The 14,932-nt window shown below is 35.1% G+C and overlaps 1 protein-coding gene across 1 annotated transcript in view; it reads left to right on the plus strand.

The window, feature by feature from the left end:
* LOC111043662 (uncharacterized protein C05D11.1) overlaps nucleotides 1-14,932 on the plus strand; it is a 40,377-nt gene that overhangs the window by 25,032 nt on the left and 413 nt on the right. Inside the window, exons 11-16 of the mRNA XM_039422736.1 lie at nucleotides 419-599; nucleotides 3,064-3,316; nucleotides 5,878-6,070; nucleotides 7,332-7,475; nucleotides 8,002-8,165; nucleotides 14,351-14,503. Of these exons, the coding sequence (XP_039278670.1) occupies nucleotides 419-599; nucleotides 3,064-3,316; nucleotides 5,878-6,070; nucleotides 7,332-7,475; nucleotides 8,002-8,165; nucleotides 14,351-14,503 (1,088 nt within the window). The remainder of the gene's footprint in view (nucleotides 1-418; nucleotides 600-3,063; nucleotides 3,317-5,877; nucleotides 6,071-7,331; nucleotides 7,476-8,001; nucleotides 8,166-14,350; nucleotides 14,504-14,932) is intronic.

Below are 14,932 nucleotides of genomic sequence, written 5' to 3' on the forward strand. Positions count from 1 at the left end.
TATTTTCAGGACTTCCTATATCTACCGGACCTGAGCCTAGAAAAAAAAAATGGTCGCAATAGTTGGTGGACTTGAAAATCCCTCATCAGCTGTTTGGGAAGGTCTCAGTTTGTCGAAATCTCATTTCGACTAGTTCCCGTTTAAAATATTGAAATTTTAACGCCGGCGTCCATTTATTTATTTTTTGGCGCAGGTCCGGTATATAGGTCCGGATATACTTTTTCATGTGTTTGCTTCTTTTTCTCATATGTCATTATCATTGTCATTATAATCTCCTGTGTCCTATATCATTAATTACATAATATCTTATCATCGTTTTAAATTAATGACTGAAACAAACTGAATTTCAATCAACTTCAACAATAGTAATTGGAAGTAACTTATAATCATCTCTCTCATAAATCTGTTTGTTTTGAAGGTGGAGCCGGAAAAGTACGTGAAGGGCATCCAGTGGTTGCGAGAGCTGCTCTACCAGCTGGTGATCAGCGAGGAGCGCATTTCCATCATAGCTCAAAAGCTCATCAACGACGCATCCCAGGTCAAACGCAAAGGAAACCTCTTGGTCAAAGAGCTCATGAAGGGATTGGTCTACAACGACTGTAAGTAAAATACTTATTTACTTATCCACATTCAATTTAATAACATCATCTATTCAGTTGAAGCTGCAAGTCTATTGTTGTGTCTTAAATTGATAAGATTTAGCTGATAAGCTTGAATTCAACTAATTCTATTCCTAATTAATCTTTTTCTAATGTAGGCTATTAGATAGCTCAAGGATAACCATCCACTAGAACCGTATTCAACCGATCCGTTCGGCCGTTGGATCGGTCGAATCTGCCGGCGGTCAACTCGGCCGAATACGGTCGTCCATTGGAATCGTTTTTGTCAGTCCAGTTCAGTAGTTGACTGGTTGCCAGAAAGTGAAGTGGCAAGCTAGTTAGTAGGGAAAGTGATTCTTCTTTGTGTGTTTACGTACAAGTCTGTAAGATTTCATCCATCGAATGGATTTCGATGAGATTATGCTACTTGAAAGTACCTACTAATTATAAATTATAACACTAATTATCTACTTTCTAATTCTACATCAGTAGAATTTTCTACATTTTTCCACTTACATTCAGTTTTTTTTGTTAGTAACAAAATAAATAAATTAGCTAACTCTTAATTCCCTAATTTCCCTAACACATTAAAATAACTGTTTAAATTCACAGATATTCATTCATTTACATCATAAAAAATGATATTGATATGTATGATATTTATATCATACAAAAATCATTATTAAATATTTATTTATTAATTGAATATCAACAATAGTAGAAGTATTTTATCTTAAAAACTTGAAATGATATTTGGAGGGTTTTTGAGGATGAACGCTATGACACAATTATTATAGAGTATGATAATGTGTTGAATTTTCAGCATTTCAGGATTTTTTCGGAATTGAAATAAAACAATGCTTGTAAAACGTCTTTATAAAACTTAAAAAACAAAAACAAACAAGACTGTGGAACAATTGTGGGTTAGGAACACTAGTTGTTGACTCAGCTCAACTAGTTAGATCGGTTGTAGAGTTAGTTCGGCCGGATAGAGCCGGAAAATCCCACTCAATTCGGATCAAAAAATTGATCGGCCGGAGATGGCCGTGCACTTGCATGAACCTGTTGCAATGGACGAGCATCTATTCCTTTCTTTGTTGGCGGATCGTTCGGCCGAGTTCGGTAGTTTTCGGCCGTTGCTAGTTCGAACGAAAACGGTTCTAGTGGACGGCCCACCTACAAGTTGAACAAGATTACGTTTACGTTGGAGGATTATCTTGGTTTATTTCAGTCTGTTTTGAATTGATTCGATCGATTGAGCGTAGTTAAACGTTGTGTAGAATAAATTAGTTTCTTAAATACAGAATATTTAATTGTTAGGTTTTAAAATTATTTCTCGATTTAGGTTTCAGTTTCTTAAGATCTTCTGTGAAGTCTGTAGACTGTACTACGTCTAGACTTATTCCAGGAGACATAACATTATTATAAATGAGACTCCATACGTTGTCACAGAATTTGTTATTATAGAATTTATTTTCCTTCTCTTTGAATTGTCTGCAGTACTTCAACCTGTTATCCTGTGCTTCCCAACCCAAATATAGATGCACCAATTATATACTCAACTTATTTTATTTACTGTAAGCTAATTATAGAATTATATAGTGTTTTATTGATTTTCTAAACAGCTAATAAAATATGTCACAATTCTTTGTTTTTATTCTGAACTTGAAATAAAATGTATCCTAAACAATAATGTTATCCGCTGCTTTCTTTTTTAAACTTACTTTTTTCAATGTGAAGAAATTGGTAATTATTATATATATTTGGTCTAATGGTATCACTTTGATATATTAGCCTAAATTTATCAAATTTCAATCTATATCAATTTTTGGAATATTATAAACGAATATTATTATTCATCTTGTTTTTCCTTCTTTTATCTTGCTCCTTCTTAACCTTCTTCTACGGTTACCCCTGCACCCTATTTGTTTTCTTCTTCTATTGCATTTCTTCCTCCCCCTACTTCTACTTCACCTCCTGCTTCTTCTTCCTCCTCCTTCTTGTATTCCACCTCCTCCTCCTCCTCCTCCTCCTCCTCCTCCTCCTCCTATTCGCCCACCTCTTCCTCCTCCGTCTTCTCCTCATCCTTCTTCTTTATCACCCCTCTCCTTCTCTTCTTCCTCCACCTTCCCTCTTCTTTCTTTTCCTCTCTTCTTCCTCCACTGCTCTTCTTCTTCCTCCTCTCCCTCCTCCTATCCTCTTCAACCTCCTCCTCCTCTCTTCTTCCTCCTCCTCTCTTCTTCCTCCTCCTCTCTTCTTCCTCCTCCTTCTTCTCTTCGACCTCCTCCTCCTCCTCCTCCTTCTTCTTTTTCTTCTCTTCTCTTTCTTCTCTTCCACCTCCTCCTCCTCCTCCTTCTTCTCCTCTTCCACCTCTTCTTCTCTTCTCTCCGAAATTTTGGATGTGAAATTTCAAATTGAAAATCTTGTTGGTGTTTGAAGGATGTGATTGTGAATATTGTTGCAGCAAGCAATCACTACGCGGTGAGCGTGCTACGACAGGAGGCGTTCCTGAACAGCATAGTGAAGCGGCTGTCGACGGCCGATGGCGCCGCCGCCGTCAAGAAGGAAATCGGAGCGGTGCTCAAGACAATCACCAACCCCGACCACGTGGTCGTACACGTGGCATGCGACCTTGACAAGCTGGCCGCCAAGGTCAAGGAGCCCATCTCACACTGGAAACAGCTGTTCCCCGAAGGTGTCAAACCAATCAAAAACAAGTGAGTTATTCAAATATTAAATTCACCTGTTATCATTTTTATGAATATTCTAAATAGTTACGGTAATGAATATGTCCCTATCCAAACCTCTATTCGAAAATGTAAAATAACATTGAAAAGCCACAAAAGCAATCCAGGAACACTTATAAATCACTAGACTATAGTAAACTATAGTCTATAGTAAACAGTAAACGCAAATTGGAGAGGCCTAGGTCTATAAATACAGGTCATGACACTCATGTTCCTTATGGAGCGGCCATTTTATGGGGTCTTCATGGCGGTACATTTGAAAATCCAATTCAATTTGCTCGAAACAAAATTATGCATTTTAAAAGCAATATTCTGGTTCAGATAATATGTGAATTCAGGTTTTCTATTTTTTGATAATGAAATTTCAATAATAAATGCTTCAATTGTTCATTTATTTATTATAAAAAATTGTTCTTATTTTTGTAACTCAAGTATTATGATTCATAAGGCATTGGGACAAAAAGAGTTTTAAGTTCCCTATCAATTAAATCTGAAAATCAACAGTTCAGTACCTAGTTAGAATTTTAATATTATTCTGTCGGAACAATTTATTTTACAAATCAAAGCCAAGCAATATCCCTTGAACAAAATAACACATTATGTTGTTCAATCTATAATGATAGCAGCTGATAAATTTGAAAATATTGGTGAACTAGGACCTCATAAAGTGGCGATTTTGCAATGCATCACGGGATTGTGTCATGACCTGTATATTTATAGACCTTGGGAGAGGCGGGTGATGGTGGCTCCATCTATGAGTGAAATTGGTAAATTTCAAGCAGTAAAAAAAATTCAAACAGTTCTTCTGCTTCGTGTTTGTTTGCATTTAAATGTCATCATAACCTGACTTCTCATTAGAAATATTTTTCTCCAAGATTTTTAAAATTCATACATTTTATTCTAACTGAATAATTTGGAATGGACATCAACATTTCAAGCCTTCACTAAACCGTTGTAATTGTACAAGTGACGAGTATTTGTTTGTTTCTCTCTAAAACATAAATGAAACCTGATTTTAAAATTGTCTTAATATGACATCGTATCATGATTGACACGTCTCTAATATTTAGAATAACATATGCAATTTAAAGCTTGAAATTTACTAATTTCACTCAGAGATGGTGCCACCATCACCAGCCTCACCAATTTGCGTTTACTAAAATACTGTACCTAACCAGTCTTATTACCTTATCATACGATGCACTTTTCACATTTGATTTCAATTGACGCCAATTATTTAACAAAAAAAGATTTTTATTTTCTTTTAACACTGTTGCTAATTTGTGAATAAATTTGATTTGATTGATTTGTATTTTCAATTCAGAATTAGCATGAGGATGTGTGTACTGTATTATGCTCAGTGCTTTCATTTAAACTGATTCAATACGAGTATTTATGATTCAATGGAACTTTCTTACCTCACTGAAATAAAAAAGAGACACAATAATGTTTGTACAGGAAGGCAAAACTCTTTCAATGTGTGCTGCTTTTCACAGCGACTCGATTATAAAATATAAATATATTAAAATTGAGACGTAACTGGGAAAACGTAACGGTGTGCGAGCCTTGGTCCTCTTAATAGATCTGTTTTCCATTCAGAGAGACAAATTGACAAGTTCTCGTTATATTATCAGTAATTTTGATTTAGTTTGAAGAAGAAACCGATAAAATTAGTAGAAGTAAAACTAGGAGATAATTGTATGTTTATTCTAAGTAGAGTGTAATGAGTTTTCTTACGTCGTATATTGAGTGTTGAATGATGTGAATTTCAAAAGTTTCTTAAAATTTTGAATTGTGAGAATGGTGAATGCCAAACGTTTGTTGTTTTCTTGTATAGCTCAAAATTTAGTTACCTGGAATGACCGAGGCCCGAATTTAGTTGCAGCAAGTTCCCAAGTGTAGAAAGTAAAAATTGAATATGCCTATTTGACCTGAATCGATTGCTGAATAACTTTGTTTTGTTTGAAAATTTGAGATGTACCATGATTTTAATAATTAGTTCAATAAACCTGAAGTTGAATTTTATTATTATTTTTCATTGAAGTTCATGGCTCGTAGTTACTAGTTGCTAAAATAGGTGAGAATCAAATAACGATGATTATCTGTGCTGTTGAATGAACGACTCCACTAAGCTCCGAACCAATCAAGGATTCGAATAGATGATTTGATAGCAGTATAATTTTTCATTAAAGTTCCTGGCTCGTAGTTACTAGTTGCTAAAATATGTGACAATAAATAATATTATGATAATCTGTGCTGTTGAATGAACGAATCCACTGAGCTCCGAACCAATCAAGGATTCGAATAGATGATTTGATAGCAGTATAATTTTAGTAAATTTCATAGAGGAGTTGGAACACCCCCTCCCCCGTTTACAAATTTAACAGCCTTTTGTGTGACAGGGGGTCAGTGATCGAAATCCTTCTGTGAATTGTGTTGAGACCTGGTTTGTTCTTTTTTTATTTGTTAATTGATTGAATAAATATGTGTGCTATTCAATGGATGTTGAATAATAATATATTTGTGAACAGACTGAAGGTGATAGCGGAGTGGCAGATGATGCAGCCGCAGTCGCAGAAGGAGACAGAGGACGAGAGCTGTGTGGTGGGAGTGGGAGCGGTCAAGTCGGGCTTCTACTGCCACACGGTGCCGGCCATCACCGACTTCGAGGACCCCGAGTTGGCGCCCCTCCTTGTCTTCCTCCAATACCTCACACAGCTAGAGGTCAGGCTCTAGTGAAATACTTTCTTCTGAAGTTACATCTTCTAATTCTTATTAAACGAAAATCCTATCCTAAAACGATAACTTTTGGATAGTAGCGCTCATCGAATTTCCATATTGATATATAGCTGTTAACCCTGTTGTCAATATTTGCAGTAGCAGAAGTCCTCGAGGTGATTTACAGCCTTAAGACTGTAACTGAAAAGTCATAAACAATATAAAAAATCTGGTGTGGTACACTCACACATCTTTCCTTGCTCATTGAACTGTAAGCCTCATTCTTAAACGAGAATAATTTAGGGGAATAACAATAACATAATGACGATTGGTGGCAACAACTACTATTTGAAAGTACGATCAGACTACTGTATATGTGTATATATAATTATTTTCAGAGTACTTTTTCCTTTGTGTAAATTGTGAAATTCGATGATTTTTTAAAAGTCGTCAAAATAGCTGTTCTACAGATGAAATATCTCGACTAAGTTATGTGTTATTTTTATAAACTGCTCTACCTACCTACCTACCTCATGCACGAAAAGGAGGTTACAAAGTCCATTTCTCAAGGATGGGGTGGACCCCCCATCAGTTTCCCAGGAAGGAAACTCATGCCAGTTGATAGAGCTGATAAATAAATATACAGGGTATGAATTTGAAAAAATCGGTCAAGTCATTTTTTGTAGAAAATCATGGTTATTTAGTGATTATCCGCCATTTTTCTCAAGAATATTACGGAGCTCCTACAATTTTCCCAGAAATGAGACTCATGTCAGTTGATAGGGCTTATAAATAGCTATCCATGGTATCAATTTGAAGAAAATCGTTAAAGCCGTTTTCGAGAAAACTGCAATTTTCCCAGAAATGAGACTTATGTCAGTCTGTAGGGCTTATAAATAGCTATCCATGGTATAAATTTTATGAAAATCGTTAGAGCCGTTTTCGAGAAAACCGTGAAAACCATGGTTTTTTAGTAACTATCCGCCATTTTTTCCGCCATCTTGAATTGAATTTTATTGAATTTCTTATTGTCGGATCCTCATGGTATAAGGACCTTAAGTTTAAAATTTTAAGTCAATCGATTAATTTGGAATGGAATTAATTTGGAATTTGGCCATATATATTAAAAAAATCGAAAATGGTGAACAAACAACTATTTCATGTTGATTTTTTAGAAACTAGTTTTATTGCATGGATGTCTAGATCATGCATGGATAATAAATTACTGTTGCAATTACTGAATTACTATGATTTTGTTTTGTTTCAGGGACCACTGTGGCGCAAGCTGCGAGGCCAGGGTCTGACTTACCATTACAACATGCTGCCGCGACCCAATGAAGGACTCCTCTACCTCACCTTCTATAGGGCAACCGATGTCGTTCGCAGCTATAAGGAAGCAGCCATTGTCATTGTAAGCATCCAAAATTAAAATAATTCATTTAGCTCTAAGCTTATGGAAAGGTTTCATTTAAACTGTGTACGTTGTCAGTCTGTCGTACAAACTGCAATCAAAATTTATCTACGTTAATTCTGCTATAAGTTGCACAAACGACAATCTATCTTCATCTCCGTTAACACTTGAGATTTGTAATAGTTGATCGACGATTAAAGTATGAATGACGTCTGTCATCCAGCTGAATTTTTCATCAGACTTTAGTGAATTAATTTATGTCATTACATTAAACATTGCTTATACATACACTACACTTTATTTACGAATTAATCTGTCAATTCTGAAGATTGATATTCAATGTTTGATCAGAGATTGACTTAACGATTAAGATTGACTTTCAAGTCAACTATTTTCTCTGTTTCACATTAATTTAGTTTTAAATTCACATAACTTTAGTTTTTTATTACTCCACTAATATACAATCTTAGAATAATATAGCAATGTGTCTCTGCTTGAAATTTCAAGATGTTCTCTGATATTTCAGAAAGAGTTGCTTGACGAAAACGAATCGAAATGGGACAAGGCAATGTTCGAAGCAGCTAAAGCGTCACTAATTTTCGAAATAATCGACAGAGAAGCCACTGTCGCCGATCTCATCTCTCAATCACAGCTATCTTACTTCAAGAAAGTTAACTCCGAATACAATAGGTGAGAACAGACACCTACCCTATTAATCAAAACATACTTGAGTGCATTTTTTGTGGAATAATAGAACTTTGTGTCCTCTCCAAGGTTTTGACGAATCTAGGGAATCTATTAATCGTGGGTTTTTCGATTTGTATATTATCAAGCTATCAAAATGAAAAGTTTCCTTGGGAAACATTTTTTCGATCATTACTTTTTGAGATATGAGCGCCTAAATTTAAAGTTTTTGGGACAGAACATTCAAATTCCAAGTCTCAAAAGAGATAAATCCATGAGATTAGTAAACTCTTCATGGTTAATGAATAAAACAAAACATTTCTAATTTTTTTTGAAAAACATAAATTTTTGAGAAGTTATTCATTTACAAAAAAACTCAACTAATTTTATTTTTGGTCATTTTTAGTGAATTGAATATTTTTCTCAAAATTGATATTTTCAGAAAAGTTCTGTTTTATATAAACAACATACCATCAAAATCCATCCTTTGAATTTCATGGATTTATCTCGTACCCATTTGAAATGTTCTGTCCCAAAAATTTAAATTTAGGCGCTCATGTCGCAAAAAGTAAAGGATTGGAGAAATATGTTTTCCTAATAAAACTTTTCATTTATAGCTTGATACTATACAAATGAAAAACTTTGAAAAATATCACCTGGAGAATTTATTTTTTAGCCTTTGCACAGCCTTAAGACGTAGATTGCAACAGAGTATTAGACCTACTTAACTTGCTAATATTAAAACTACAATTCTACAAGTTTGTTAACACACCTGTTTAATTAAGTAGAACTCGTCTGACTTTGCATGGGCCATTCATTCACCAATTCATCAATTCGAGGGACTGACTCTTTTATGTTCGCTAGACCACTCATACTTCCTGGACATTGTTGATTTTAGAAAAGTCTCACTAGATTTGAATTTTATTCTAAGCATTTCACAAGATATGCAGCTTCAAATATATAAATTGGCCATTTTTTGTGTAGCCTATAAAATATGGGCTTGAGTATACTCAACAACAAATATTTTCCATTTTTTGACCGAATTTGACTTGTGATGCTCGATTATGAACCGCCATGACGAGCCGAGAAGAATGAAGTTTAGTACGATGAAATCCGAGCTTTTTGTCAATAGTTTATAATTGCTGAATTTTGATCCTTGAGGTATCCTTTTAAGCGCGCCTCTCCACTAGGAAATACTGAATGAAGTGTATCTAACGGTGATCTCATAGACATAATTCATGAACTTATATCATTGTGCAAAATAACACTGTGAGGACAATATGGATGGTGATGATGGTTGGAGCTGAAAATTAGGTGTTTTTCACAATAGAAGGATCATTGTTGTCAGGTGTCCTGGAAATCTATATGATATGAGCACTCTACCTGATCTCAGATTGTAAAGCACAAAATACCGCCTAGAGGGATTTTGATTATTCATCTAAATATATAATCGAAGATATTGTTGATCAAAATCTAAAATTCATCAAAATTGATTTTTTTTCTTCAAATTTTACTCATTTTGAAAAACATAACTCAGTATTTATTGGAGATACAGACTCCGAATGATCTCATTTTATTCAGAATTCTATAAACTTAAAAAAAGGCACGAGCAAATTTTTCTGTCCGATCACTGATTTTGGCGAAATAACTGAAAACTGGAAAATGAACCGAAAATACGAGGTTTTTGGGCCACTCTGTATATAGCACAAGGGAATTTTGCATGACGAATTTGGTTCTGGACCAAAATTGGTTCTCATGTATCCAAAAGAATATTAGAAATTTAGCACTACAATATAAATTGCAAGCACACCCCCTTTTTACTTTCCTTGCCCTATTACTATAGGTAAGGAAAGTATTGCTTTCCGGAAAAATTAAGGTACTCCAATTTCTAAATTCCTACACGTTTCAAGGGGTTCTGAGTCTGAAAAAGTGGTTTTTGGTTATTGTCGTGTGTGTGTGTATGAGTGTATTGCGTCTGTGTACACGATATCTCATCTCCCATTAACGGAATGACTTGAAATTTGGAACTCAAGGTTCTTCCACTATATGGACAATTTCGATCAAATGCAATTCAAGATGGCGGCTAAAATGGCGAAAATGTTGTCAAAAAAAGGGTTTTTCACTATTTTCTCGAAAATGGCTCCAACGATTTTGATCAAATTCATACCTGAAATAGTCATTGATAAGCTTATCAACTGCCACAATTTCCAAATCTGTAAAAATTTCAGGAGCTCCGCCCCATCTATGCAAAGTTTGATTTAAAATTCCCAATTATCAGTCTCAGATATTGTTCTGAACAAAGCTCAGCTAGAGCTACTAGAGGACTGTAATTACTATTCAATAATCAAATACAAACAGGGCAAAATTTAATCTTCAATTTGAGCCAGGTTATTTTACAGTTAATTCTGCATTAATGAACAATAAAAAGAGCAAAACTCACCAGATTTAATCCAATTTTGTCTACTTGCCCTTCGAAGCCTTTATTTGTTTTGGTCATATGGGAAATGTCAGATGTTGGTCAGATGTTTGGTCATGGGTGGAGAAATCTGGGAAAAGAAAGTTTGCTTCCGGGCTGCCTTTTTCGTGTTGATTCTGTGTTCCACTTGCAGGTCATATACTGTGTTTGAACAAAGCTCAAACTGGAGTCTTTATAAATTCAAATCCGATTCAAATTAATTCAATTTAACACTAGTCACGCTGTTATACTCATTCCACACACACTATACTCAAACAATTATCTACAAGAAATTTCCGATTGAAATTACATTACAAATACAATTCGGTCTTGCTACAAGACAACGGGTAACAAACAAGCGAATGGACGAAACAAGAACGACTGAACGACTGGCGAAACAAAAAACTGAAAGTTAGGATGACAAGGCAAACAGCTGGACGATCGACACGGGTGCCAACAAGCCTGCTATTGGCAAAACTGTAGTCAGGGATTTGACGCTACAATTCGAATGCTCTGGCCAAACCATACCCCCCCTCTGAAAAACTATTTCTCACCAAGTTACAAAACTGAAAAAACCAAAGAAAGGAAAAATCCAGACATGCCAAAAAGAACAAAAAAAAACACCAAAAACAACACAAAAGAAAAATGCAACAATCACACAACTATTGAGTTGGGAGTGGATATAATTTCATTATTACTAGGTCGAACACGGAAACAACAATTACACTAAAAAACACAAATACGAATAATAGAGCGAGCAGACAGTATCCAGAATTTCTGTCTGATCAAGACAACAATAACGAAGGTCCAGCATGACAGTTCTTCCTGTGATGATAATCATCAACATCGATACGAAAGTGTCGGATTTTGGTAAGATCATCAGATGACAAGTCTCAAATTCCAGTCCAGCATGAGACAACGACCGCCGACGCGAATCACACCTTTATCAATGAATGGAGACAGGCGACGTAGGCGCATAGAACATCTTCTCCCTTCTCCAATTGCACAAATTCAGATGAAAAATCTTCTGTACCACTTTACATAGATACCTCTCAGCAACATCGAAATCTGATTCTTCTGATTGGGGTAAGATTCGTGAAAATTTGAGAACAAGAATTACAATTCTCAAAAGACGACCATAATCCGAACAACGACCAATCAATGAATATACTGCATTGCTGTTACAATCAGGAGATTTTGTGACTGTCAACACTGACGGTTTTTTCGCCTCCGGTGGATCCACTATCTCTTCCATTTCAGTTCGGACGGGCCAATCGCATTCGTCCTCTGCTATCCATGATGGACCTGAGAGCCACAACGGAAAGTTCACAAGCTCAACTGGTGATAACCTCTAGACAAACAGTCCGCGGGATTTTCAATTCCGGCAACATGCATCCACTCCTGTATACAATCCTGTATTTTTGCGACGCGATTACCAACAAAAGTTTGCCATTTCGCGGATGGAGCATTAATCCAACACAAGGTGACTGTAGAATCAGAGAGTGCGACAATACGAGACGCATGACAACGTTCACTAATAATAGTGACTACTGAATTCATGAGTTCTGCCAACAAGAGTGCCGACACAACTCCAAACGAGGTATTGAAACAACTTTAGATGGTGCTACCTTGGACTTTGAACACAATAATACAACTCTTGGCTCCTCGCTCTCCTTCTGCGACTTCACATAGATAACTGCACCATAACCAGACAATGATGCGTCACAAAAACCAATCAAACTGATGTGAGAATTCTGAAACAACCAACGTGACGTGGAACAGCAAATTTCAACAATAGAGGCAACTCTTTTTGACAATCTCCCAAAGAGTGCAGATAGACTCAGGCGGCTTCTCGTCCCAATCCACTCCTAATTTCCACAGTTTCTGGACAAGACATTTTAGAAATAATGTAAACGGTGACAAGAGACCAAGTGGATCATAGATACGAGCCATCACTGACAGAATAGAACGCTTAGTAGCGACGACCTCACTACACTTTATTTACGAATTAATCTGTCAATTCTGAAGATTGATATTCAATGTTTGATCAGAGATTGACTTAACGATTAAGATTGACTTTCAATTCAATTATTTTCTCTGTTTCACATTAATTTAGTTTTAAATTCACATAACTTTAGTTTTTTATTACTCCACTAATATACAATCTTAGAATAATATAGCAATGTGTCTCTGCTTGAAATTTCAAGATGTTCTCTGATATTTCAGAAAGAGTTGCTTGACGAAAACGAATCGAAATGGGACAAGGCAATGTTCGAAGCAGCTAAAGCGTCACTAATTTTCGAAATAATCGACAGAGAAGCCACTGTCGCCGATCTCATCTCTCAATCACAGCTATCTTACTTCAAGAAAGTTAACTCCGAATACAATAGGTGAGAACAGACACCTACCCTATTAATCAAAACATACTTGAGTGCATTTTTTGTGGAATAATAGAACTTTGTGTCCTCTCCAAGGTTTTGACGAATCTAGGGAATCTATTAATCGTGGGTTTTTCCACTTGAATAGTATTATTCATACAAAACTTTAGTTTTGTTCATCTTCAGTTGTTCGTTCCAACTTTCATCGATGATGAGTACTGGAACTGATATTTTGTCGAAATTAAATACTGTAACTACGCAGAACAAGACATAGTATTAATAAATTTATTAATGAACAATTATTGTCTCATCATCATCATCAGTATTCTGCCCTAGGGCAGGTCCATACATGATTCCTCCTTCTCCATTCCTCTCTGTCCTATGCTATTCTTTTCAGCATAATGTATTTTCCTCCTCCCTGACATCATCCACCATCTTTCCACTCTCCTCCGCCCCAGCACCATCCCTCCCTCCACAGTTCCACAGTCACTTTCATTGCTGTCGAAAGGAGGCCGCCATGCCTTATCAAGTGTCACAGAACATCACATTTTGTGTTTCATTCAAATCACTGGTGACACGTCAATGCCTGAATTATCTCTATACCTAAGTATTAGTAGGGATATATTATTTCAAAGAATATTATTAGATAATAGGATAGAATATTAATGAATTTTATTTTGTTGAATAAAATAATTTTTTATCATATAATTGAATATTTATACACATGCAATTTCATTCTCACAACGGAATAGCTTATCAAAATTTGTCTTATTGTGCTCATTATGGAACAAGAAATTCAAATTCATTTATTGCATGAAATAAATACCCAATTGAAAATACATCACAATTCGTACAATTTTGAATGAATCAACATGTACACTAATATGTTGTATTCATTTATTTATAATTTTTACAAAGAAGCACTGCATTCAATCTTACACACTGCACAATGTAAACATAATAATCCTTACTAAACTGTAAAAGCTGTGTAGAATTCATTCAATTTTGTAACAGTAACATAGATAACGCTTGGCAATTTATTTAATTTGGAATTCATTTGAAGCAGATATTATTATCAATTGCTTTAACATAAGAATACTTCACTTATATTGGCTACTTTTGTACAAATTAATAAAAACTTGTAGTACCATTGATTATTAAAAACTTTAAATTATTTTAACGACTAGTTACTTGAAAATGACCTATGGTCGAAACTAGTCGTTAAAATATTTTAAAGTGTTTACAATAAAGGGTACTATAAGTTTTTATATTGTTTTTATCAATTGATTTTCCTATCACAATAACTATGTCTATGTGAAGTAAAGGTCATTTCTATGACGCATAATTTAATTTTTCAGAAACATTGTAAACCAAATATCCAAAGTGAGTTTGAAAGACATGGAAGGAATTGGAAAGAAGTACATAGAAGCACTGCTAACGCCGAGTAAGTCCAAGGTGACTATTGTCTCCGATCCCGGCAATCTGAAGGAAATCAAAGAAGCCTTTGCTGGGTGAGTAAAATAAAATTACAACATCTTGTAAAACGTGATATAGTATTAATGAATGACGAAAGCTTTTTTAAAATATTTATGAGATCAATATAATAAGGAACAAACTCAACTGAATAGGTCAAAACTACTTTCATTATTTCTTTTATTCACGTAGTTATAGGATCTACTTAAAACCTCAACTATCCTTATTTATTGATGAGATTCTGAAATATAATTCTATGGTTGCAAAATGTCCCTTATACAATCCACCAACTATCTCTTACTGTAGTGAAATCACTTCAAACAACTGTAAGCATTCCCCTTGTAGAACAGCAATGAATATTCTCATTCGACAAATGCTTGCTATCCGAAGTGAATCTCCCCCAGTAATATGTCAACAAGACATCCTTCAACCATTACTTTTTAGGTGTTTATTTCCAATGAAGTATT

Source organism: Nilaparvata lugens, chromosome 3 (assembly GCF_014356525.2).
Source record: "Nilaparvata lugens isolate BPH chromosome 3, ASM1435652v1, whole genome shotgun sequence".
In the NCBI taxonomy this organism is placed as follows: Eukaryota; Metazoa; Arthropoda; class Insecta; order Hemiptera; family Delphacidae; genus Nilaparvata; species Nilaparvata lugens.